Source organism: Topomyia yanbarensis, chromosome 3, assembly GCF_030247195.1.
Source record: "Topomyia yanbarensis strain Yona2022 chromosome 3, ASM3024719v1, whole genome shotgun sequence".
Lineage (NCBI taxonomy): Eukaryota > Metazoa > Arthropoda > Insecta > Diptera > Culicidae > Topomyia > Topomyia yanbarensis.
In genome coordinates, this window is record NC_080672.1 from 170,431,282 (window position 1) to 170,458,363 (window position 27,082).

Here is a 27,082-nt window from a genome sequence, read left to right on the forward strand (position 1 = left end):
AGTGAGTGCCTTTACAGTTTCCACATTTTGGTTCAATTTTTGTGTTTTGCTGTGTTGATGGATGTTGATTGGTGCCCTTCTTTGGCTATTCGTATTAGATGCTGTAGACTGCATCATCCTTGCAGTCGTGGCATGTGTAGCCACGAATTTATTTAGATCCTTGAGTGTTGCAACTGGTCCGTTGGCTTGACGTTCCTGCATCCATTTTACTTGTAATCCATATGGCAGTTTCCTTATGGTTTCACCTATCAATCTTGAATTCCTCAAATAGTCTTGTAAATTGATAACCTCAAGATTACTGACGAGACTGTCGCGTGCCTCTGATATATCAATGATAGCCGTCTTGTTTTCTTTCCTGATCCTTGATAGGGCAGCAACTAGCTCGTTATATATTATTTCTGGACGACCAAAATTGAGTTCTATCTTTTCATGATTAGATCAATATTCTCTGCTTGCATCAAAAGGTGACTAACGCTTTTGGCAGCGCTTCCTCCCAAAGATTGCTGGAGTCTGTTTATGATGTTCATGTTGCTGAATCGTCCTTCTAATGTTGTATCCTCGAATATTTTCTTAAATTTAGGCCATTCCTTTGGCGATCCATGGAACATTGGTAGTTTTACCCAGGTTTGCCTTCTGAGATAATTTGATAGCTCTTTCTGGTCGTTGTCGTTTGCTGTGTTTGGCTCAATTTTGATGGTCTTGAATGCGTTGGCCATAATGCTTGTTAGTTGTTGAATCAATTTATTCGATGCTCCTGACCGGTCGGTCGTACACTTGTCGCAGACCCAAGTTTCTTCTTGAGTTGTTGTACGCTTCAGTTTAGCGCATGTTGCGTGATACCACCGATCACACTCATCGCACGCCACCATGTTGTCTTTATTGTCCTTTGCGGTGCAAAGCCGCCAGTGCCTGTTAGGGTTGATGATTAACTTAGACATTTCTTTATAGAGATGAAGCTCTTGTTCCAGAAATGAATAGCTCTTGTTCTAAAAATATAGCTCTTTTTCCTCTCTGGAGCCACCTATGTAACATTTGATTTGCGAAGAGTAAATACTGATAGTTAAAAAAAAAAAGATTCGGAATCCTAAACCAGTTCTTCCTCTCACTTGGGAAGCTGTTTTAAGGCTTTTTAAGGGCGAAAATTTATAACGGTGATTTCGGATTGTGAGTTCGTTTACACATTGAACACAAGTTTTCTTTACAGTTTAAATTTTACACTAATCTATTTTCTTCGATATTAGAATATATATACAAAAATTATTTAGGACCTATACCTATACTCTATCAGCCTACCCGCTCTATCTCCTGTCTATGCCAATTTCATATCTAAACAGGTCGGTTTTATTACCCTCTACCTTTCTGTATATGCGCCGACGAGTGCGGACGCCTTATCGTCCTTTTTACGACACGCAGGCGCGCCTGAAGGAAGATCGTAAGGAATTTTCCTATGTCGCTTTAACCGTCTGCCTGTTTATTACCTGTTTCGCTTCGGCTAACATTGGCACGTCGCTGTGTGTGTTATAATCTTTATTGTTATGCATATTTTTGAATAAACAAATCAATGATCTTTTCTGCTAGACTGAGACTGAGGATAGATAAATAAATTGTTGGGTGGACTCTTTGTCTGGAGCAATCAATTAGCAAGGCTTTTTATCTATATAATCTATTTTGTTACATATATACAACAACGATTTCTAAAAGTAAAAGCCCCGCGGTGAAAGACGAACCAGAGTCTGTTCTTACTAAGAATTCCTCAAAATTGCTTAGATCATAAATGTCATTCACTGACATTTCTGGTAAAAGTCTACTAGGGGGGAGGTGAGAGAAAAAATCTCATATTTCGGTCTACGTGGTTTATGAATGGTCCTTAATAGGTTTGGGTAGTAGGGCCGAGTTGAAATTTATAGTAGACCGACTTTGACGGATTGTGGATATGACACGCGATTGAAGGTGAGTATGATCGCTGGTGTATTTTCCTTGTTACCTTTCATGATTCTTCGGGCGTTGGTGACACCTTGGTTGCTTAGTTTTACAGCAATCTCATCTTCCTTTTTGTTTATAAGTACGTATGTTCACATAACACAACGGCTTATATTGAATTTTGGGTTTAGTGTAACGTGTACCTCGGTGCCATCCTTTAAGTTTTTTTTAATTTCCAGCAGTCTGTACACCGCTTTCTTGCTCGACGTACGTATTTGGTACCCCTTGCTTCACTGTTGCAACGTTCAACTGATCCAGTTCATTCTTCAACACTCTCTCCACTCCATCCTTACCCGTCAGAAGTAAGGTCGTAATGGCACCAAATTCTTCAATAAGACTAGGGAAGTTTCGATCCACTGGTCCGATAAGACAGCAGTCTTGATGTATCTAATGCGGCTTCTTCGTCGATTTGCGGTTCCAAAACAATAATATCCGAGTAATCGATAGTAGATTGGGCTTCGTTCTACTTTGTGGACTTGCGAGGAGCTTCTCATTTGTCGATGTGTTTAATACCATTATCCTTGGTTAAATCAGTAATGTTCGGATATCGGCTTTGACCTGATACGTTTTGGTCCAATGATTCTGTGTTCTCATGTGGACTACATTTCTTGGGACAAAATCGTTAATTGTTGTTTTTGTTCGTTGAGTATAGTGGTCAGTTATGTGTTGTGCTGAGTGAAATTTTTCTGGCTACGAGTACTGAGGCCAGGGTGTTTGATCGAATAAGACTTTTTCAGTAAGGTACGATTCCCTCTAACAAAATCATCGAAATAAAAAACAAACCATATTCTAAACATATTTGGTATCTATCGGCAATGATTATTTCGTCATTTAATGCACTTTGTATAAACACAAATGTAAATTGCCAATGACACAAATCTGCTGCATCGTTTTAATCTGTTCAAACAATCCCTCGTACATATTAACAATTTCAATCAACTTCAACTGAACTGATCAGTTTTTTTTTTGGAAACCGTAAATATTTTTGTCCAATAATTCATTTAAAATATACGAGAGTTTTTGGTAACTATTTAACTTCTACCATTTTCCTGAAAAAGTTCGATAAAAGTCAGTTGTATCTTTCTAGGCAATTTTGTTTTCCTTCGAGACGTCACAATATCAGGCCATAAAATTGCCTGCAGATATACAATTTACACAACATTTCGAGCGATATTTCTCATTTCAATACACATATTTTGCCGATCAAAGTTACCCCGAAAACAAAAAATGAAAATTTACAATAAAGTAATTTTATTCTTATAGTAAAACGAAAAAAAATACCCAACAATTTGAACGTTTCGAATCTATGGGTACAAGTCTTGTTTTAAAAATGCAAACTGTTATATTTACTTGAGTTGTAGAAAGTTATTTGAATAACTTTAGAATAAATTATCAATATTTCCCCGTTTTACAGTACCAATTATGCAAACTTCCAGATCACCTTTTAATTGTCTTTGCTTGGCTGTCGACCAATGCAGTATTATCTCTCTAATCACTGTAACATCATTGGGTTTATTCAAAGGTTTGTCAACATGTTGCTTTAGAACTTATTCTGATGGTTGATTTGAACCACTTTAGGAGCTGTTGTTGATAATTATGTTTTTAGTTGTGAACTCGGGTGTGAATTCAAGTAGATAATATTTACGGTATACCTAAATAATTATTTGTGTTCTTTAAATTAAATCATATACCACACATTATTGATAGAACCTTCAAGAAAGCTTCACTGTTGCCAGGAAGCTTTGCTGCTGCTTCTGTTAAAAGTTCTACGCGCTCTGGGATGATTTTGAACTGAGCAGGATGTTTGTAATAAATGTTAGTGTGATACTTCGAAAAACTTAAACATTTCCTCACAAGCAAACGTTTCTAAAGACGACATCATGCTGTGGTCTATTCTTTTCATAGTTGTACCTCGCGTAGCCTGCCGCGGAAATAAGTTTTTTATGTATAAGTTGGTATTGTTTCTTCTGTGATTTCTTCAAATGCCAACCAAAAGGCTTGCGCATCAATTCCAAATTCTTCCATGGTCTGAAATATGTAAAATTACTATTAAACTACAAAACTATTGGACATGCGTACAGAAACTTACCTGAACAGTTTTAACAAGTGAATCTTATTTATTTATTAGCCACAGAATTACAAAATAACTGGACATGCGTGTGAATAGCTTACTTGAACAGCTTTAACCGTTTTAATGAACAAATTTTATTATTTACGAAATTGGCGTAGTAAAGTTGTCATTGAGTTTGACAAATCGTACTTCGAAATGATCTGCGTATTGAACTTTGTTTATGAATTTTTCGAGAATTGACGCACTTTTCTGACATATTTAACCTGTTACAAGTAATCATTGTATTTTTCGTGGTTTGGAGTATTGAAAACAGTGTTCGTCTCACTTTTCTAACGTATTGAACGCATTACAAGTATTAATATATTTTTCGTGAACAGCCCTTCGAACTGACCATCTTGACCCCACTCTACCCTACCAAATATTTTAATTACTTAATTTTAATTTTAATTAAATGCTTTAAGTACATGTGAATCGATATTAATTACATTAAGTATCTTATTAATTACAACAGAAGCATTTTAAAATTATGTCATTAATTACGTTAATTACATTCGAAGCACGTTGGTAAATATTTAGTCTCAGTTGAAAATTCTCTCATCGTATACTGTTTGTTCTTATTCGCTACGTGTAAGATGTATGTTATGTGTTTCCGTTTGTGGGTTCGCGGCTGCATGTCCCAGGGACGTATCTTGTTTTTTTCGGATGTGGTTTAAGGTTGAAGTTCGTATTTAAGTTTCTGGATTTATTCACTTACTTTTATTAAATTCTGATTCCTGATTCCTGCGGTTATGCAATGAGTGATGGCTTTCTAGCAGTGTCCGTCTTCTGCTGCCGTGGGCCCGCGTGCAACGCGATTGTCTAACGTTTAGTGTGCTTAGCGAGGATCGAACGACACACGACCGATGCAATTCGTGACAATGGCCCGCTATCTCTTTTACGGCCAATTTCTTCACTGGATGAAACCCGGTTTTCTGGTTCCTGGTGACCGATTAGCCGAAAACCGGTTCTCATCCAAGTGAAGAAATTGGCCGTTAGAGTTGGCCGTATCAAAACTAGGACTGGAGCGAGACAGGCAAACTTTATGTTACTCCTTGTAGTTAGACGGTGACTTAAGTCTATGCTAGCTGGTCTATTGAATTATTGTGTTACATTGACAATCATAAAAATACTTTTCAGTTTTTACTTTTGGTGCAGAAGCAGAATCAAGTAAAGTGACGATCGTTCCAAAATTAAAGCATATCGCACCATATGTATTACGGAAATTGTACCCAAAATTTTGAAAATAGGAAATCATGATCATGATGTTATCAAACAAACTGATAATCTTATGACTGTTTAAAAGCCAAACATCACCGTATCTGTAATTCGTGTAATTAGTCTACATGGTCATGGCTGCATTTTTTCAGCATTGAAATCTAATACCTCATGAATATTATAAGTTTAGAGGTTAAATATTGAGTTTAGGAAAGACTATTGCAACGATTTGGACTGTTTGCGTCCAAATGGGGCTAATCCTACATTGTGTCCTATTAAAATTCGAGTTTCTCGTTCGATTTCCGTAGTTTTAAGAAAAAGTACTTTACATTCCGCCAAGACCTCCGTTCACGTATAGATTGTTAAGAAAAAGTAGCCTTTGGATTCACCATCAGTAAATGTTATGTTGTAGCTCACATATCAGTAAACTCGATATAATACTGTTTTAGTCATGGCGAATGACCCTCTGCGATCAAAGCCCAATAAATAAATAAATAAATAAATAAGAAATTAAATAAATGTTTTTAGTTGGATTGCGTTGTACGTTGACGTTTCGGCCCAAACAGTCGATCCTGAAGGTGCCGCTCACATACTTGCTATGTATGGCTATTTGCTATCTAATATATATTTCTTGCACGAATGTATATTGTTGAGCGTAATTTTTCGAAAATTCCAGTGAAAGTGTCATGTCTCTAATTTGAAAGTTGAACGAGCAATAAGGGTCAGGAGAAAAACAGTACATTGCGGTCGGAAAAATTAAAAAAAAAACTGGAATCAATTATTATCTTTCGTTATAAAGTTATGGTGTCTTCAGAAAGGTTGCTGTATGGCACCTAGCGCTTTATTTGCTAGAATGCTAGTTCGAAATTTAGTCGCTAGGGCGGCGCGGTTATCAACTTTTTAAAAATAAAGCTAGATAGAAATGTGGTGTCTTCGAGAAAGTGGTCGGTCCTATCATTTTAAATATGTCATATTTCAAAACATGTAGGACCGAAAAAGTTAGTGTCTTCTGAAGATTTACTCATAATTACCCGGGGTACGACTTTGCCGTAGACACCATCTTTCTATCTCGTTCAATTAAAAAGTTGACAACAGCGCCGCTCTAACGACTTAATTTCGAAATCTGAATCTGAAATGATCAAATAAAGCGCTAAATGCCATGCAACAACTTTGCCGAAGACAGTATAACTCTAAAATAAAAGATAAGGAAATGATAAGTGAATTGTGGCTTACCCCCGTTAGGACGCCAGGTACCCCCGGGGTTACCCCCTCGAACTACGAAAGTGCTCGAGCATTGAAAGGTAGTTCATGTTACAGACACTTTATACACAGACAAGCGTAGTGTCAAAAATTGCAGCCAAACGGACTGTCAAAAAGTGCAGCCAAACGAGAATGATGGTTTTGAGAGGGGAAGTATAAGGGGCCATGCATAAATGACGTAGCATTTTGGGGGGTAGGGGGGGTATACTAAATTTGTGACGAAGTGTGACGAGGGGGAGGGTAGGGTCAGAAGTTGCGCGACGTAGCATTAAGATTTTTTTTACGGGAATTAAAACCCATTGATTAGAAAAAAAACAATTTGATGGATGATGGGAATGGAGGACCCAAGAGAAATAAATTTAAATTCACACAAGGTACTTTTCATGAAATTTTTAATGTAGTAAGTTTACGTGTATGCGGATTTAACCTGCTACATTAGTTAGCTAATCTTGCTATCTAGTAGACTTAGTTTGTTAGCTGAATTAAGTTTTCTCTTCGGATTCAACCAAACAAAATTTAGTAATTTTATCGAATGTATGCTTCTTAGAATCATGGGCAGCTGCAGCATCGTGAACTGAGAGATCTTTTGTTCATGTTCCATGACATATAAAACTCAAAACAAAATTATTAACGCTATATTTGTCATGAAATGGGTTTATTTTGTTCGCAATTTGCTTTTATAATCAAAATGTTAATAAAAGCCGTCAAAAATTTTGTAAATACATGTATTTAAAAAAATTGTAAAACATATTAAATTTTTTTTTCATTCCCCGGTCGCGTTGGAAAGGTGGGGGGGGTTGTCAGAAATGCTACGTTATTTACAAGGGGGAGGTTAGAGTTTTGTGACAAAATGCTACGAGGGGGGAGGGAGGGGTCGAAAAACGCCGAAAAAAAGCTACGTCATTTGTGTACGGCCCCTAAGAGGAAGCCCATGCAAAGCTTATGGGATCTTCCGTGATGCCAGTTTACATTCATGGTTGCTAATTTTACTGTTTTCTCTCCGCAAGTCTGTGATATAAAGGGTCTGTACTGTAGTTCATGTAATGATCTTATTTTTTCTAGACAACATGGGGCAATGAACTAGTAATAAAATCGTGTATTGTTACAATAAAACAACGTTAACTTGGAAATGCGGAAGTTTTTTCCATTTCCCCTTTAGGACGCCAGCCATTCATTTGGTAAATATATGGTGGGCTCTTCTCCTCGCCGATTGGGATTACATTTCACTATCATTACGATTAACTTAGTTGGTCTTGTCATTACAATGGTCCTATACTATAAGTGAGAAGGAAGACATGTTTCGCACCAAATCCTATGCTTTTTTATTGACGACTTTTCATGGTCTTATCTTCTCGACGGTTCAATTGGGAGAGAGGATTTTTATTCGTATTATAGCTACAATGGAAACTGCGTTGCGTTATTTAAAAATTTACGGATTGCAGTACTAGAGCTGCCAGTATTGCCTGCTTTTAGGCTAACTTCAACCAATGACAACAGTGAGAACTGTCAAGCCATTGTGCCAAATGACCCTGAAGAAATTATGCCAAATGTCCGTTATGCCCAGAGGGGGAACAACTTGACAGCTTCTATACAAATCGTTGAAACCACTTTATTTGGGTCTGTGGGTCTAAAATGGCGGATCAATTTTTATTCAAGAACAATTTCTAAAAAAAGCGTAAACTTGTTCACAGTGAAAATTTTCTTGTTCATTTTTTTTACTTTCGATAATTCATTTTTGAAGACTTTTTGGGCGTTTGGTGTTGTTTTGTTATAAAAATGCATCTTTATTCCGATGCATTATTTTTAAATGATTCATGATTTTTTGGAATCATCAGCATACAAACATGCGGCGCTTTTACTAGTTAGTGAGCACCTTTATTTAGTCTTAAGATATTAGGTAGTAATATTTGTATTGCAATCTAAAAAACACACACAATGATACTGGACTATTTTGCTCCCTATCCGATAAAAAATGAACTGTCATCGCTTCTGATTTTTGTGGAAACCTTTGCACCGTACATGTCGCAGCACCTATCAGTTAGATGCTATACTGTCAGAAATAAACAGTCGAAGTCAATCCTGCCTTTGTTAAATGCGAAGTGAAACATGATAATCACAAAACTAAATGTATTTAAAGATTAACGACAAACTTTCGAGAATTGTCATATGCGAAAGATATTTCAAGGTCAATGGGAAAGGAAAAAGTTCACACTAGAAGCGCACTCAAATCAAATCATGCATTTTATATTTTACATTCGGCACAATTTGTAATCCTTAACTTGTTTGTATTTATCTTAAATTATTACGCTGTTTTGAAATGATCATCTTGATTATTTCTTCCGAATGTAAATAAAGAAAACAAGTTCGTAAAAGACGTCACGAAATTATTTTCTCGCATAGAAATTTACAGTATCGCAATTAGTGGACGGCGTTCTATAGTGGCGACATCATTCGAAACACGGTGGTTTCAAGCAACTTAGGCTAAACGTCAAGTTGCGGGAGGGTTGGTTATGCCTAACGATCTTCAGTGTGAGTAATTTTAAAAATTGGTATTCATACCTTTTAATTTGTTGTATTTTCATTATTTTACATGAAACTGATCGACAAATAAGAGTTAAAAGTAATATAATATGCGAATATAACATAATATGCAAATTCCTAAAAAAGTCACAGTAAATTTTGTTTTCTGTCGGTACATCACAATAATACGATAATAAAAAAGCCCAAGGGTATGCAATTTAACAGCATTCTGCTTTGTGCTCCCGTTATAAATATGTCCATATTTCCCTATCCTACTGTGCCAGTCATGCCCAACATGATAAATTTAAAAAATGCTCCTAAATTATGATCGACTTAGTTAAATTATGTTTTTTCTACCAGTCAAGTGCTTAATAACCAGTACATCATGTCAAGCTAAAAATATTTCCTGAGATCAACGGTTTTCAGGTTCAAATTATTTTCTGAGGTCAAAAACTTATATTCATTAGCGTGCTCTAAAGACAAAAATCGTTTCACTTAAATACAATAAAGACCCGTTTTTATCAGCCACTTGGTGAATTTTAGGCTGATAAAACAGGGACATTGGCAAAATCGGGACATATATTTTTCTTTCTTTTTAATAAACCGAACCCTAATAAACATCTTATGATCCAAGAGCCTAACGACCTGTTCAGGGTATAATCCAAACAATATGTGGAATCGTTGGATTATATGGGTTAAAGTTCGTGTATAATTTTTTTTATTAGGGAAGCTTTTAAAATATTCTTCTTTAGTCCCTAGATATAACCTCATAACCTTTTCTGATTATTTAGCTTAAGATTCCCTTAAGGGAAAAGTAAACAAAAATATTCTTTTTTGTTTATTTCGGATCTCTAAGATAAGAAAATTATGCTCAAGAAAGGATTTACTCGAATATAACTTGGTTTGTCTGCTAGAGCCCATCAAACTAACAACTATCAATTTTCATATGTGGCTGATAAAATCGGGTCTTCACTGTATCTGATAATTCGCATATTAGATTATATCAGTATCTTTCAGAATCATTTGAAATTCTCTAAAAATGATATAGTATCAATAATTTTAACTGGCTCTGGCTGAGTAGCAAGCAACGTTATTTGCACGTACCATTCCGTTTTAACTTGACCCTGAATGTGTATCAGACCCCAACCCTAACCGCTAAGTTTATACATGTTAACAGGAGTTGGCGTTAGAAACCGACTCAGTTTCGCCTCAATTATAAAACACATGCGAACCCAAACATCAAGTGATTTCATATGGTCTTGAAAACGACGGGTCAAGAAAAAATAGTAATCGTAAGATCGCATATCGCTTTCGTTGAAGTACTCTAAGAACCATCTCAATTTTCTACCGTACCGTAATTTTTTCTCAACTTTTACGTTTACGCTGGGCGTCTGTTCTCGGTGCCTAAATAGATGTTGCTTCTCAGTTTAGCACGAACCTGAGGGAACTTGGCCTTGTTCCCACAGCTCTGACATCGATGCTACGTGATATTAGTTATGGAATATTGTTTATTTGGGGGCCATTCATAAACAATGTCTCGCAGAAAAAAAGGAAATAATCTAAAATACATTTCCCTTCAAGCATGTTGTCAGTTATATTACTCCCGCTTAACTAGTACGTCTCAAATTCATTTTCAGTTTTTATCTCGCTAATTCATTGCATTACGCTTCACCCTAACTGTTAATATTCGACATCGTTTATGAACGGCCCCTTGGTGATATCTATAGAGCAGACAATCTAATGCAAAACAGGATTGACAGTATTTTATTGCGCTTTTAGCGCCTTGTGTCACATCGTTATGTTCGTTATACATACTAAACTAAATATATGGATTATTAAAATAAAATTACTGCGACTGCAGGGCAGGAAAGCACCATCCAAAAAGAAAAAAAAAAACGTATCGTGATTTCATGTAGCTATTCCCGATCCAAGAGCTTTAATAAAAAACACTCCCAGATCGGGAATAGTACATTTGTTTATTACTGTTTTCATTACTAAGAAAGATATTGAAGCTTTGTGTGAATAAATTGGCTGTTATGTTTAAAAAATTGTTGCCGGATAATGTACGATACTTCTATCAAAACTACTAGTTTTACTTCGGGTGGTGATCCCGGCTGGATCAAGCCGTTTACTCTGCCTTATCTTCAATAAATTCAACACGATGATGCTGCTCACGTTGTTCTCGATGATTCTGATTACGATTACCACGGTTTCCACGGTTATCCTGCCGTCGGTTGTTGCTCCAATTTTGATTCTGATTCTGGTTGCGATAGTTCTGACGATCACGATTATATCCCTGATTTCCGCCTCGCTGGAAGAAGTTGCCCTGCTTCATCTCAAAGATGCGCTCGTTGGAATCCACAAGATTAGTAACTTTATCGGAAAGTTGCATTGACAAAGCTTGAAGGCGTGATGGTTCCGATCGATGCAGGACAACGGTTTCGGTAGGATCATCAAGGGAAGCCATCAACTCCTCATTAATGATCATTTTGCTGATTAACGAATGAACCTTGCTCTTCGGCAAATCAAACATTTCTGCCAGATAAGGGACGCTAATGGAAGCGTAAACGTTCGAATAAGTAAAAAGATATGTACGAAGCGATTCCTCCTTAATAAATTTAGCCAGCATTTCACGAACTCGATCGGCTTCGTAGAATAGATCCCATACTTTGACGTTCATCTTTTTGTTGACAATGAAGTTTGCACATGCATTCCAATCACCATGACGCATAGCCTTTGCAGCTGCTACAACATGCTCACGCATGGATTCCGGAGGACCTGTAAATTAATGTCGCAGAAATTATGTTTACCAGCAATGTAAATCGAACTCTCACTAATTTACCTACTAATGACTGCCGTTCCGAAGATCGTAGCTGCTGATAGAAAGTTTTACTAATCATACGGCGACGAGCATCAAACTCATGTGCGGCCATATATGGAATTTCTAGTAACATAGCAGAAACCAAGTATACACATTCCAACAGTTCCAGATTGATGTGCATATGGAATGGCATCTGACGTTGCTTCTCAACCTTCTCCTGCTCCAAAGAACGCTCATTTTGACGCTGCGGAACTAAGCCTTGGGCGAGCAATTCCTTCGGTTTACCAGTCATCATGAGGTCCACCAAACACTGGTGGGCATCCTTGACATTTCCATGGCGAAAAGCACACAGCCCTAGATTGGCCATTGTCCGATTGTAGAGAATTTGTGTGGGTGGATCGGAATGATGAATAGTTTCCTGCAGATGGGACATTAAAACCAAATCACGAGCCTGAAACCAATTGTCGTGCAGAGCATGATGGAAAATGTGCGAGAGAATCGCACGGGTTCGGAGACGATCGGTTTGATCCTTGGCATAGATGAAACGGCATACACGTTCCATTTCATCTACCGAGGTTTGAGTGCTAGCTGGTAACTGTCCCTTTCGCTTTTTCAAAACATTCGGATCAAACTTGTAATACAAATGATCGATCTTGCGCAAGTAAATTCTACACGTTTCCATCTCATCTCCCAAACGTTCAACGTACTTCACTACCTCTTCAATAACGCTAGTCACCGTTACTTCATCTTTCAAACGATCCACATAATCATTACTGTGAGGATCACATTCCTTAAGTAGTTTAGTGAACTCGTCATCTAAGCGCTCTACAGTCGTCAACATACAGCCACGAATTTTGTAAGGTGCAGTTTCATATTCCTCGTTTTCATCTAACACTGTTTCGGAGAGATGAATGTCATCATTCGCAAGAAGTAATTTAATAAGTGCTTGTATTTCTTCGAGAAGTTTTGACCAATGTTCCAGCTTCATCGGTTCTGAAACTTTTGGATTGTAATCGAAGATAGCCGAAACAATGTTGAAACGAATCTTGGCAGCAACAGCAGCCCCCAAATTATTAGCATCTGCTACCGTACGCAATTCACGCAAAAATTCAATTTGCATCTTCCGGTCGGTTCTCTTTTTACCTCGAGCAGCCATCACTTCATTCAATTTATTAATCACCAAATTCACATCGATTTCCGCATCCTTGGCAAACATTTTTGGTTGCTCTGAAGTAGCCGATCGATTTCCATTGACAACCTCCCATCCTTCATCATCATCATCAACACGCTTGCTCTTACGGCTATGACTATCCTTCGCTTCTCTGACTTTTTTCTTTTCCTTCTTTTTCTCGCCATCTTCACCGTCGTCCTTATCGGCGCGCTTCAAGAAACGTTCACGAATACTGGTGTATTGAGTTTCCTCATCGGTAGAGCTCTCGTCAGACTCAGAATCCGATCCCCAGTCAATCGAGTCGTCCGAATCATCATCGTCCTTTTCGACCTTGACCTTCTCGAGGGTCTTCTTAAAGGTAACCGCACGCGTGGCCATTGGAGCCACAACCTGTTCGTCTTCCGATTCTTCTTCATCTTTCTTCTCTTCTTCTTCTTCATCATCATCCGCAGCATCCGGAGACTCACGGAACTTTTTCAAATCGCTTTCAAATTCCTTGATATATTTGCGGAACTTTTGACGTAACGTCCCCAGCGACTTTGAATTATTTTTGGACAAGTTCTTCCGACCGTCCCTGTCGTCCCAGACATCATTGATAAAGTCTTCCAACTCAGCCAAAGCACGAATTATGAAGCGCGGCGTGATTCCGTTCTCCACCTTAGTGATAACCGGCAATGCCTTCGCATACGCTCTCGTCAAATCCTCAAAACTGGTTAGCATACTGGACATATCTTTGATCTTCTTATAATTGCGGATACTCTTGATAAGGTTGGACAAATCCTCGTATCGTTTTTCCTTAGTCGAACGGACAACACGTTTGACGTCCTCTTCTTCATCGCTAAACTGTAAATCAAAATGTCGAGCTGCTGAATAAGCAATGCATTAAAAGTAGATACATACGGTGAATTGCGGCGCAGCCTGTCGCTGAACTGGTTCACTATCCGAAGAGCTATCGGTATCCGACTCGGAGCCACCGGCGAAGAAACGAGACATGATGCAAATCGTATCGTAGGCTTACAAGATCCTATAAAAATTGAAATAAATCTCATTAGTCAACAAGAACGTAATTTGAGGTTACGTTTCATTTTTCGCCTTCCGAAGCGCTGCTTCGTGTTTGCTAGTAGGAAACGATCACTAATGCCACGCAGCTATCTCAAGGATTAGTTTTCGTTTCGAGAAATCTATATCCTGCAAATTTCATCGCGAGGTAGTAGAGGCTTTTTTTAAATACAAATACCTGTTTATTGGTAACTTACAATTATTTCGCAACTATTTTAGTAGAAAATACTTCCACACCGACCCAAGCATGAGAAAATCGATTTGACGTTTGTGAAAAGAAGGAAGAAAATTTCGGCAAAAATTAGACGTGTCAAGTTCAAAGAGAATAGGAAAAGAGACGAATAGTGTGAAGCCAAAAATACCTTATTGAGCAGACCAATCGTGCAATGTAAATAAACATTACTCATGCCTGAGTTGGAGGAGATAAGTATTGTAAATCTATCAAAAAAAAAATTTGAATTTTCGTCAGAATTTAGTGCAATCGTGATTGTAAGGTGCATTCTAGAGTCTATGTATGAGTAAAAACAAGTTTTAGAATTATTTCATCACTTTGTTTCGAAATGCACATCGTTTGATAAACAAATTCAACGATCGACAAAAGGTTTGTTTTCAAAATATAATAGGAGTCATTTAAAGTGCTGCCTTTGGAAACGGTTGCCAAATTCTAGTGTTGAAATCATCGTAAAGGGAGTGTTGCCGTTTTGACTGATTTTCACTCTGCGTCTCTTTCACTATTCTCTTTGGTCAAGTTAACCTTTGTCAACTTCAAAATGAAAGACGGGTCTCTATTATTGGCTCGAATCAAAACTCGTCGAAATGTCGATTCGACGTCAACATTTCATAAGGCATTAAATACAATGCTCATGTTGAGAAAATGGCGTCTGAAAAATTACCTCGTGCTTTATTGCACAGTTCTATACCAAAGACAAATAATAAAGACGTAAATCGCACGTAGAAAGTTTTTAAAAATTGTGACTCATTTTACTATTTTAGAATGAGGGACTCCGGTCCCTTCAGATTTGACCGCTCTCACCACTTGATGGCGCTACAGTTTGATGTTTCTGTTGAGTGCAACAAAATAAAAAAAACTCTAGGAAAAAATAATCAACGCAGGCCTAGAAGCTAAACTAAAATTGTTGTTTACAGTTGCTCTTGTTGTGCCCTAATCTACGGTGTGATGTTTTCGCGTTTCACTCCTTGTTGTTTTTGTGTATATTACATGATCCCGAAACTCGTGAAAGTGATTTTAATGCTGCATATTTTTGCAACAACGATCATCAACAAGCCAAAATTGTTGCAATCACTGTTGAATATTACTAAAAATCCGACACTAAAACATACGACAGAATACGAATTTGTTAGAAGGCTGTTGCCCGCATAGATAAAAGTTTGCCTCAGGCGTACAGCTTGTCTAACGGCTACCACATTGATATCAGAGACGTTTTCCTTTAGCTAGACAACCTTACATCGGTACTTACTCTGTTCGTTTCCCCGCTTAGGAAGATTGCGATCCTCGGAAATTTATTCAAAACGGCCTTCGTAATGCATATTTTACAATAATAAACCGAATAGTCTTTTAGTTCATAAATATATTGGGTCGATTTTTATCGACAACGCATGAGAAAATTTTTCCAAACTTAACACACCCTGCCGTACAATACGCAGCTTTTAGGTACAACGAAAAAGGAGTGAATCTTCTAATGCAGCGGGAACCAAATAATTGGAACCTTCCACAATAAATTTCTAATAACATCGCATCGAACAAATTAATCTCTGTAGCTGTACTTTGTAATGTTTGATTGAAGTTTTAGCCGTTAATCCAGAGGCAGATATCAGGAACATTTCTCAACACTACATCTGTATAAACGGTACTGCATTGTTCTGACGGTACTAGGACGTCCACACGAGTGCGTTGTATAATTTGTTTATTATCCAGTTAACAACAATTAAATTATCGAATGTGATAAGTTTCCTCAAAAGGCAACTGTGGCACATACTTGTGACAAACAAGCTAAGGAAGCGACATGAACAAGTGATAGATCGGATGGACATCACGCTCATCCTTATCCAATCTACCCGGAGGCTGAAAAAATCATCTAAAACAAAGATCGGTTCCTAGAAGTAGGGTGCAATCTGTTGGAACTACCACTGAATGTTGGTTGAAGAATTGGTAGAATTGAAGGTTGGTAGAATACACATAATCTACCATTTGGATATGATCGTCCGATCAGTTTTTTTTGACAAAGCATGGGGGAGTTTATTGGGAGATGACCCCAGTGGGAAAACCAAACTGCGAGTCGAACGTACAAAAAAGTTAGACATTGAAGTGTCTTCTAAATCGTGAGTTTTGAAAACAATATTTTCGTCTCATGTATTGGTGTAAACAAACAATATAAACCGTTTTTACGCGGTCCGTAAAAAATTACTTGATTGTATTTTACTTTTGTCTAAAGATAAACGATAAGTGATGTTTCCAAAGAACAGTTAATTTTAAAAAAAAATCTCAAAGAATGCGGTTGGATATTCCCAAAAAGAGTTTTTATGTGTAGTGCTGGGAAAAGCGCGTAAAAATAGGGGGAAGCACTTTTACTTCACCATGCTAACATGGGCAATTTAGAAAAGGAAACATTTTATCCACGCAATAGAAAAAAATGAACCAAATCAATTTTCGTAGAATCATGTTTCCATCGACCTTTCACTACGATCATGGAACAGTACATCGCTCCATTGCCTTTATAATCCAACACATCCGGTCGGTACTACAATCGCAAGGTCCTGTGCCATTTTAATCGCTGGTGAAACTGATCCACAGGACTTCGCTGAAAAAAATAATTTATATTACTGGATTAGATTCAGCTATAATAAATTGCATGCCAGTTTAATTACGTTCAATAAACCGTCAATTGTGATATGCACCCTAAGGGCAGATCACTTGTGATGCATTTTTGCAAATCAGCGAAATTAAATGCATTTATTTCCATCAAAATAGAAATTCATAATATATTTTGCGTTGCGTGCAATGTCTTTTGAGTTGCGTGTAAGACGTCAAAACCCTACGAAAAAACTAGCCCTACATTCCACAAAACGTCGAACAAAGTGGATCAGCGTAGAACGCTTTTTGAACTAACTTTTCTGCGAGGGAGTGCAAAGTTGATGCAAAAATGGAAATTAAATGCATTTTTTCTAATTTGATGCAATTTTTTTATGCATTCCCAGGGTGATCTGCCCCTAGTATGTACCCGTCGTGATTTGCATGTGGTATATATTGGGCTGATTGATGCGAACTAGATAGTAAATTTGATGACTAGTCGCCACCGCAGTTTCGCTTCAATCCTATTGTTTAGTCCGATAACTCCTCTCTTCTACCTGCACGAGATTCGAAGATCCGGAAAAATTGTTGTTCTAAACGTTTTGTTTATTTTTAGTTGATAATTTTTCCTTAGATACCTCTCGTCGACAGCGAAGTGAGTACCATTATTTATGATGTCAGCTAAACGTCAAAGTAGGATTTGACATTTCGAGGGACCGTGTGTTACTTATTAGGGAATCCATATTGAACCAAAAAATAATCGCTAGAGGCAAGGCCCTGTCTATACCGTTTATTCAAAACGTCATATCTAACAAATGTAAACAAACTGAGTTAATTATGCCAAATAAAAGCCAAGCATTGACTCTTTATCGTCCACAAATAATAGAGAAAAATAATAACTCTTTACATGTTAATTTAATCTCAAGTCAAAATGTCACATATAGTATACCAAAGATTTGCTAATATTCTATAGATGAGATGTTTTTCCAAGTCGACTGTAGTCTGCATCTTTTCCCAATGCTAAACCTCATATCTACACTTTTGGTTGCAATACAGCACATGAAATATATCTCAACTACATTAGTAAATTTCAAGCGTAAATAGTACAGACACTTTATACACAGACTAGCGAAGTGTCAAAAATTGCAGCCAAACGGACTATCAAAAAGTGCAGCCAAACGAGCATGATGGTTATGAGAGGAGAAGTACAAGAGGAAGCCTATGCAAAGCTTCCCAGTAAACGAAATGGCGAACAGGCAGGTTAAACTAGATGCTGGCGATCGGTAGGCTATTGAAACGTTGTTCTAGGCTATCCGCCGTAACTTGCCGTTTACTGTAAAAGTAGTGTGGGTTATGGGAGCATCCGTGATGCCAGTTTACATTCTTGGTAGCTAGTTATACTGTTTTTCTCTCCGCAAGTTTGTTATATAAAGTGTCTGTATTGAGATATTCACCGAAACGTACACGCCTACCCAGGGCAAGTTGCTGGCTAACGGGGGGCTATTTGCCAACTCGGATGCGCTAATTGCTCTTCAATTTGCCCGCAAATTGCTGGCAATTAGGGGGCTATTTCAGATGCAACCTTTTTAGTTGCCTAATATGAAAATTACTAATAATACTTATTTTCATTATCTACTCACATTTACTTACCAGTGTACTAGGTAATAGGTAATCATAACCAAACTAGAGAAAAGAATTAATGGTGAAATTGATATTGCACACCAAAACTTATCACAATCTGACGATCATTAAGTCTTTAGCTCAGAGATCTTGTTCTACTATACTTACACACGATTCCATAATTTCCCACATTCGTTGGCTAAATGAAGTGCACTAGACTAACAAAGTACAAGTGAGAACACGCCAATTGTTCAAAAAACAATTTTAAGCTTAAGCCATACATGAACCGCCATGTTAGAAAAACGCGAAAATCAACTAAGTCCATTTCAGCCGCCAGAAAATTTGTCTAAGTATTGATATCGCCTATAAATCGCATTTGCAAATTGCATTTGTTGCTAGGGGCAATGAGCACAGGCGAGTTGAGTCAAACATCAAACTGTTTAAATCGCCTGACCATGTTCGCCCGCATTTTTTTTGATCGTGTAAATGCCGCTGTAAGGTAAATGTAAATGTTTGGTTTACCTAGCACATGTATTTGCTATTTATGCTTGAAATTTATTAATGATTCCCATTTTGGTTTAAACGCAAGGACAGTTTTTAAAACAGGATTTAATTAATTAGTTTAACTCATTTAACCAATTTTATCAATTCTGTAATATTAAAAGAATTTTTGAATTACACTGAACGTGGTGAATTTGGCACCACTGCAACTGGTATAATTAACCTGCACAAAGTGTTGCATAACGCAGGGCTGTTTTTTGGAACAACAGTTAGCATTCAGCCCTTCGCTATGCAAAATATTATGACAGATGGGCTAAGCGCGGCGTTTCATGGAGCGCGGCCGTTCCTTTCTATCGGGAAAGGCCGCGTGGAATTTTGGGGAAATGCGCTAATAATGGAAACTACCTTCAACACGGTTTACTCAATTTTATCTTCTTGCACGATACCCCTAGATTGAGTCGCGATGATTGAGCCACCTGTTCTAAATGTTATTTGATTTTGTTACTGTTTGTCACTTATGTGACACATATTGTTTTTTCTACTGTCAGTCGTCACACATACTAATGAAAAAAAATATAGAACAGTGTTCTATTCGTGTTTTAAATTATGGAAAATTTAAAACAGAATAGTCGAGCTGTTTTAAATCTGACCCAAAAAAGTGCTCGAAAAATAGAACTGCATCTCAGCATTGCGATCGATCTGTTTTAAGCGGTGATGTAAAGCGGAACCTACATGAGACAGAAATATTTTCAATAAATATATTGACAAGACTGCTATCAATCCCATTTAACTTGCACAGAATAAATATTTTCAAGATTACCTTACACCATCAATATATTGATCAATATGATTTATTGTCAATATTTCTGCTCGTGTAGGGTCCGCTTAAAATAGAACAGCCCATATAGAATACATCAGCGTTACGAACAGCCTAATTGCTGCTAAATAGAAGAAGCGCAACATCTAACACATTTATTTCATAAAAACAATCCGAAATATGAATTCAAAAAATAAAGTTCCATTGGATTTCAGTGTTTTTTTTTCTTGGTTGCCACAGAAATCAACTTGAATCGCCACTTGAAATCGATTACTTTCAAACATCAACCACATTTTTGACTTTCAGTTTTGACGTCAGGGTGTCTAAGTTGTGACATGCCCCAACTAGCGAACACACCAAGTAGCAAACCCCCAACTAACGAATTTGTGCTGTAATGAAAATCACATTCATACGAAAGAGTTAAACTGCTGAAAAATCAAAAGGAGTATGATTATGAATTCACTGAATAACGAATTGAGTTTTTTACTTTATTGATTACTATTAATTAAATGTTCACTTTCTTACACATAGTTCAGATGTTATATTTGTAAAAAAATAAAAAAAAAAAATGATTCCAGCGAACGAATGTTTTTTGCAAACAAAAGCCGCAATGCGGACATCGGTTTATTTGACGATTGGTAGTTTTATACTGACATAAAAGCAGTACATAATCACATTCGTCAGACTTTAAAAATGGTGCAGCCCTACGTTCAATCGTACAAAAGTAGAAAGGAAATTAACGTGGTTGGCATACAGCTTTTTTCATATCTCGACTTTGTTCGAATACCGAATGTACAAAAGAAGTTATGTAAACTTTCTAAATAGGTTTTTTTTATTCCCTGCATATACTGCAAGTGTTTTTATATTTGAAATAATAAACAAATTTCATTTTAATAATTTTAATTTACAACGTCCACTAGATCAAATGGGGTATACGAGAAATAAAAGTGCTCCGAGAACTACACATCGTGAATCTGTATATGTGTATTGTTTGTTTTGTTTTCTGAGGCGTGGGAATCGTAGTTTGTCAAATCTTTTTACCAGCATGATGTAAAAAGGAAAGAGAAAGTTGGTACTTAAAATAGATTCACATATCCATACTCTTATAATTAAGCTGTGTGTTTTATACTATCAGTTAGTCCTTTAGGCGTAATCGTCCTTCGAGTCGTTTTTCTTCTCAGACGTTTGCCATGTAAGGCGGGACTCGTAGAATTTGATAACAATCTGTGGACACTTTACATTCGCTTGTTTAGCCGGTACAAGATCTGCATTTGCCGCGTCTTTCCATTTCATCAAAAACATCAACTGACCGTTGTGATCGGTGGCACCTAGCAAAATTAAATGTTTAATACACAAACAAGTTCTACAGTAATGAAATAATTGATTCTTACCGAGAATTTCCTCTGGTTCGAGACCTCGATCGAAACCAATCTTTTTGTCTTCTCCAGTAGTAGACTTTCTCTTTGCTGCGGGAACCTTAGAATCGTCGGAAGCTGCCGATTTGCGACTAACCTTTCTACCCGAGCTTTCTTCCTTGCCTGCGAGGAGGTCACTCTCAGCAGAGGGTTTACTTGCATTTGTAGAATTTGACTTACCCTCTTTTTCTTTTTTCTTTCTGGCATCCTCAAACGCTTGGATCAAATCTGGACAGTCAAGATTCTCCACTGGCTCCCAAGTGTTCTCTTCTGCAGAGTACCCTTTCCATTTTAGATAGTATTCAACCTGAGCAAATAAAATTAATCATTGATGATAATGTTGCAATAGTCAAGGCAATGGATGGATGTAAGTTACCTTGCCATTAACAACTCTCCTGTCGAGAATCTTTTCAACGGAGAATTCTGCTCCATCGTCAACTGGTTGTTCGTTCTTAGATGATGCTCTTTTTCCGCTCATTATCGTTAAAGATTAACGGTGACTGTTAAAATTAGCAATGTGATAAAGTTAATTTTGAAGAAACCCTGTAAAAACCGCTAAATTAGAATTATTGAAATTTTATACAGTTGAGAATTCCACATTATGTTACAACGTTGCAGTCGTGTTTGGGACCCTCCAATTTTATCATCCATCTGTTTAGTTTTTTCTCATATAATGGACATGGAAATTAGTATTCAATAAAAAGGAACATGGGCTGAAATTGATTTTATACATTTAAGTAACAATCGAGCAATTTCAAAAAATGATAGCGAATTCAAATTCTAACATTTTGCGTTTTTAAATTGATTATTTTAAAAAAGCGTTTGCCATGATGCACTTTTGTTATTTCAGTTTCGTAGTCTTTGGTGACCAATCTTATCATTTTTTAATTAATCCTATAACTGAACGCAGAGGTCATATTCTGAGAACAAACATTTGTAGTTTGTCAATTCTGAGCAGTGTATTGAAGATAAAAGTAACCATTCTTACACTTCCTTATTTTTTTTAATTATTTGGTATTAGTAGCTCATTTACGCTCGCATCGCTGCAAGTACAGTGAAGTCCCGTTTTTATCAGCCCCTTGGTGAATTTAAAGGCTGATAAAACGGGGACATTGACAAAATCAGGACCTATATTTTTCTTTCTTTTTAAGAAACTGAAGATCTTAAAATATTCTTCTTTAGTCCCTAGTCATTGCCTAATATCCTTTCTTGAATATTTAGCTTAAATTTCCCTTAAGAGGTCTGACAGTGCAAAATTAAAAAAAAATAATTTTGTTTTGCATATTTCGGATATCTAAGATATAAAAAAAATGCTCAAGAAAGGATTTACATACTCGAATTCTACTTGGTTCGTCTGATAGAGCCCATCAAACTACCAACTATCAATTTCCATATGAAGCTCATAACATCGGGCCAAAAAGCTGATAAAATCGGGTGCTGATAAAATTGGTTCTCCACTGTATTTAGGATTTACTGTAGAATAGATTCAAATTGAATATAAAATGTGCTAAGTGTATCATTTACGCTTAGACGAACATGATTTGTACTCTTTTTCTCTATTATATTATTCAGGATTTACGTACTGCGAACTCTTATTCAGCGTTGCCAACATTTTTTCAAAAAGACTGGAACTTTTCTAGAAAAAAAACTGGAAAAACTGGATGCTCGAAAATTACCCTTGTAATGTTTAACTCGTCAACGATTCAACGAACGTAATTTTAAGCAAACACGTATCTTCCATACCTTTCACTAAAAATGGTAATTGTTCCGAATCGCGGCTTTTTCGAAAAGAGGGTTAATTTCTTTTGGAAATGGTTCTAAATGGCCTATTTTATAACAAGCAATGAAAAAAATTCGGGGGGAAAGCTTTAAAGTAGTATAAACTGGAAAAATAAGTTGTTCCCACTTACCTTACTAACAATGGCATTGCTCATGAGAAAGTGACGTTAAGGGTGAAGGTAGTGTGATGCGGCGGCTTTGCCGCATTGTCGAGTCCAAGGATTCGAAGCGGCGCAAAGCCGCTAAGAAACCGACGGACGAGGTGGTTTTGATCTGCAATCAAACCTGTAATCCACTCGTTTGCCCGGTATACTCAAAAATAGGGGCTATCCCTAGTTTAAGTCCGACTGAGCGGCAGCGAAGTCGGACAGCACTTGAATGAAGCGAAGTGGCGTAGCCACATTCGGCACTGACAACATTTAATTGTAAATGAATACTATCTTATTGTTACTAAATAAAACATTGTTAATGCCTAATGTGGCTACGCCACCTCGCTTTTTGTTATGCTAGTACTCAAACTAGGGATAGCCCCTATGTTTGAGTATACCGGGCAAACGAGTGGATTACAGGTTTGATTGCACCCTTCGATAGCAAGATCAAAACCAACTCGTCCGTCGGTTTCTCAGCGGCTTTGCGCCGCTTCAAATCCTTGGACTCGACTATGCGGCAAAGCCGCATCACGCTACTTTCACCCTTAACGTCACTTTCTCATGAGCAATGCCATTGTTAGTCAAGTAAGTGGGAACAACTTATTTTTCCAGTTTAAACTACTTTAAAGCTTACCCCCCCCCCCCTCGCGAATTTTTTCATTGCTTGTTATAAAATAGGCCATTTAGAACCATTTCCAAAATAAATTAACCCTCTTTTCGAAAAAGCCGCGATTCGGAACAATTACCGCACGCGGCATCATCCCATCGCTAGCTTGAAAATTCTATGAATCAAGTTACAATTTGTGAAAAAAAACTAAATAAATGAACATTTAAAAAAAAACTGGATAAAACTGGCTCAAATTTCAAAAAAAATTTGAAGATTTTGCCGATTGTCTGTTTGACTAGATGTTTTAAAAAACTGGAAGAATCCAGTTTAAACTGGAAGGTTGGTATCGCTGCTTATAACCCTTACAGAAACATTATCGGCATTGAGCATTTTAGTAGAATTGTAGTATGATTTAATTACAAAAACCAATTAAATTAAAATAACGTAAGTGTTACAACAGTATCAAAACTGACGGAACCGCATTTCTGCAGTTTGTGTGTCAGTTGCTTGTTTGTATTATCTTGAGTGCATTTTTTTAACAGTATTGCCGAATAATGGACCGAAAGTTTATCAGTATGTACATTCAGAGGAATAGATGCCAGATACTTTTTTCAAATGTCTGCAATAATTTTAATTTAATTTTTTTTTAATTTTTAAAAGTCTGGGAAGAACAAAAAATGTCAGGGAAGCTAGTGTTACCAAAAGCCTTTATATTCAAAAATCTGTAAATATCTGCAACCAAACTAAAAAATCTGGAAAATATCTGCAACCAAACTAAAAAATCTGCAAATATCTGCGTCATTGAAAAAACCTGCAGCTAAAATTAAGTCTGCGAATTTGCAGACATGTCTGCAAATCTGGCATCTCTGTTCAAAGGTTTAGAATGCGGAGGAATGTAATCTGTTTTACCTTTGTTATATCCGTTATTTTCAAAAACCATGCTTGACTTAGTCACGTATTAAATAAAAATTAACCATAGAACAGTAAATCTTTTCTAAAGGAATTTGACTGATATTGCTGTATTACTAGCAACACTGAGCATCTTTCCCGTCCCGTCTTCAAAATGAGGCGCTACGTCCGGAATTAAATATGGAAGATTATTTATCCAGAACAATGTATTTAGCGAAAACAACCCGGCGTTTGAATTTCCTAATATGATGTGTAAGATACTTAGCCACCCTTAATGAGAAAACTTGATTTGCCGTATTATAAAATGGCTAAAAAAAATACACTATTTTGTGCAAAGCGGAGACTGGTAATTTTAACCTTATACTTACCCGGAAAAGAACGCAACATTCCGTCGAAAGATCTCAAAGAAAAAAATGCAATCTTCAGACCGTATGACGGATTTTTAGTTTTCGGGAGTAGTAACTAGTGTACAGTAAAAATGCTAATTTCCCTCCAAGAATCAAAAACGCCACCACAGGTTAGATGCAAAAAACACAAGAGAATAAGAAAATTTGACACCCAATCAAACCAAGCGCCGTGACGCAGGAGAAATATAACTTGGGAGGGCAATTTTTAGACACTTTTACTCACCTTTGGTCGTTTTTTCCAGGTAATCCTGGCGCCGAATCAAGCAAATATTACAGCCGTATACAGCTGGTAGTGGGACGGGCCAAATCTCGCACCAAAACTTGTTTTTTAAATCTTTCGGAAAGCAAGTGATGCGCTTTGCCAGGAGGTGTAGTCTTGATCTTTTTCTTTTATCCCCTGTGCGTTGACAAGACAGCGGCGCGGCAATACGTTCAGTTGAGTGTACACTTTACGGTGTAATCGGAATCGGTGTAATGCGAAGCAGGGGGGCCAGATAGAATTCCTTAATATCCGTTTAGGGTATAAACCTCGACAAACATATGATTACGGCCTAAAAGCCAACTGTCAAAAATCAATTTGAATGGAAATTCCAGACAAACCGTTACTAGTCGAACACAGTTCACAACAGTTTATGAAAGAGAAAACTTTTCTCTTTCGTTTATTATCAAAATCTGTGATTGGCGTGTAACGGTTTGTCCGGAATTTCCATTCAAAGTGGATTTTGACAGTTGGCTTTTAGGCCGTAATCATATGTTTGTCGAGAAACACTCATAGTAATAGACTCGCGGATGTAAAAACCGCAAAACTGGCAACTAGAAAAACAAGCATGTTAAACTGGCATCACCCAAAAATGTGCAAGCTCGAACGTCCTCGACTGTATTCGATCATCTGTTTTTATCAAAATAATTTTTCAAGTGGTTCAATATATGAATCAAAAGAGAAGTTCTATGTTTGATACTGAGCAACAAGAAATTGAGAAAAGAAAGAAAAAATCCAATTTCTTCAGAAACACAAAATTGATGAAAAAGAGCATAAGTAAAATGCTTTTTGTGTAGTTATATTGAACACAATAAATATCTTTCTAAATAACATTGTGAAATACTAATACGAACACGAAAAGTGAAGCCTACTGTGAATAACAAAATATATTTTTTAACTAAAATCGCAATACTTGTTCTGCTTGTTTGCATTGAGTGACGTCATGCTCGTTTGGCTCCGGATTTTGACAGTTCGTTTGGCTCGATAAAAGTACCTTCGCTGGTCTATTACTATGAGTGTCTATAGTTTAGGGTCATTAAAAGTTTATCGGTAGTTATCAGCTTCCTCGCAACCCTATACCATCATATGGAGTTTGACAGCGACCAACATATATGGGGCGTTATAGCTATAAAGCCCCAAACAAAGTATTATGTTCGGCACTATACACGATATTCAAGCGTTCCACATGACGTTTTGCATCTTGTGGAATGATTTAATACCATATTATTCAGAAAATCAACATTTAGTAACTAATTACAGCTTTTAATCATTCGATTCAAAATTCATGTTTTGATTTTTATGGCAGTGATGCTGGCTGTACAGAGACGTCGTCCTTGACAGGAGGCTGGTAATTATCGGTAGGCCGGGTTGTGATCCCAAAAACGTAGTGTTGAAATAGAATAATTATTGTAAAATACTGAAAACACATCTCAGACCAAATAGGGATCTTTAATTTGGAAAAATTGTGCCAGTTTTTCATATGTATTGATAGCGGGTGTCCTTACGAGTACACTCATATCATTCTTAAACCTTAATTATTCTGTTATGATTTTTAAATTAAAAAAAACCAAATTAAATTCAACCAGCAAACTGACAGTTGTCCTACTAAATGACGTAACTGCAAACATCTCGTTCGCCTCATTGTTAACCGGGACAGCACCCCACACAGCATGA

At 37.0% G+C, this 27,082-nt stretch overlaps 2 protein-coding genes across 5 annotated transcripts; both read right to left on the reverse strand.

Annotated features, from left to right (window-relative positions):
- Positions 1–10,983: 10,983 nt before the first annotated feature.
- Positions 10,984–14,462, reverse strand: LOC131689616 (eukaryotic translation initiation factor 3 subunit C). Its single transcript, XM_058974831.1, has 4 exons — positions 14,334–14,462; positions 13,978–14,101; positions 11,928–13,920; positions 10,984–11,863 (listed from the first exon to the last, which is right to left on the reverse strand). The coding sequence occupies exons 2-4, from the start codon at positions 14,068–14,070 to the stop codon at positions 11,214–11,216; spliced, it is 2,736 nt and encodes a 911-aa protein (XP_058830814.1). The 5' UTR covers positions 14,071–14,101; positions 14,334–14,462; the 3' UTR covers positions 10,984–11,213.
- A 5,895-nt stretch (positions 14,463–20,357) lies between these two features.
- Positions 20,358–25,554, reverse strand: LOC131690557 (chromobox protein homolog 1-like). 4 transcript variants are annotated; one of them, XM_058976431.1, is made up of 5 exons: positions 25,373–25,554; positions 25,111–25,223; positions 21,675–21,841; positions 21,275–21,605; positions 20,358–21,211 (listed from the first exon to the last, which is right to left on the reverse strand). In XM_058976431.1, exons 3-5 carry the CDS (start codon positions 21,774–21,776, stop codon positions 21,027–21,029), a joined length of 618 nt encoding a protein of 205 aa, XP_058832414.1. In that variant the 5' UTR covers positions 21,777–21,841; positions 25,111–25,223; positions 25,373–25,554; the 3' UTR covers positions 20,358–21,026. The 4 variants fall into 4 exon arrangements, with proteins under 4 accessions (XP_058832414.1, XP_058832415.1, XP_058832413.1 ...); XM_058976432.1 differs by lacking the exon at positions 25,111–25,223 and having other exon boundaries at positions 21,275–21,421; positions 21,479–21,605; positions 25,373–25,550; XM_058976430.1 differs by lacking the exon at positions 25,111–25,223 and having other exon boundaries at positions 21,675–21,798.
- Between the last annotated feature and the right edge of the window lie 1,528 nt (positions 25,555–27,082).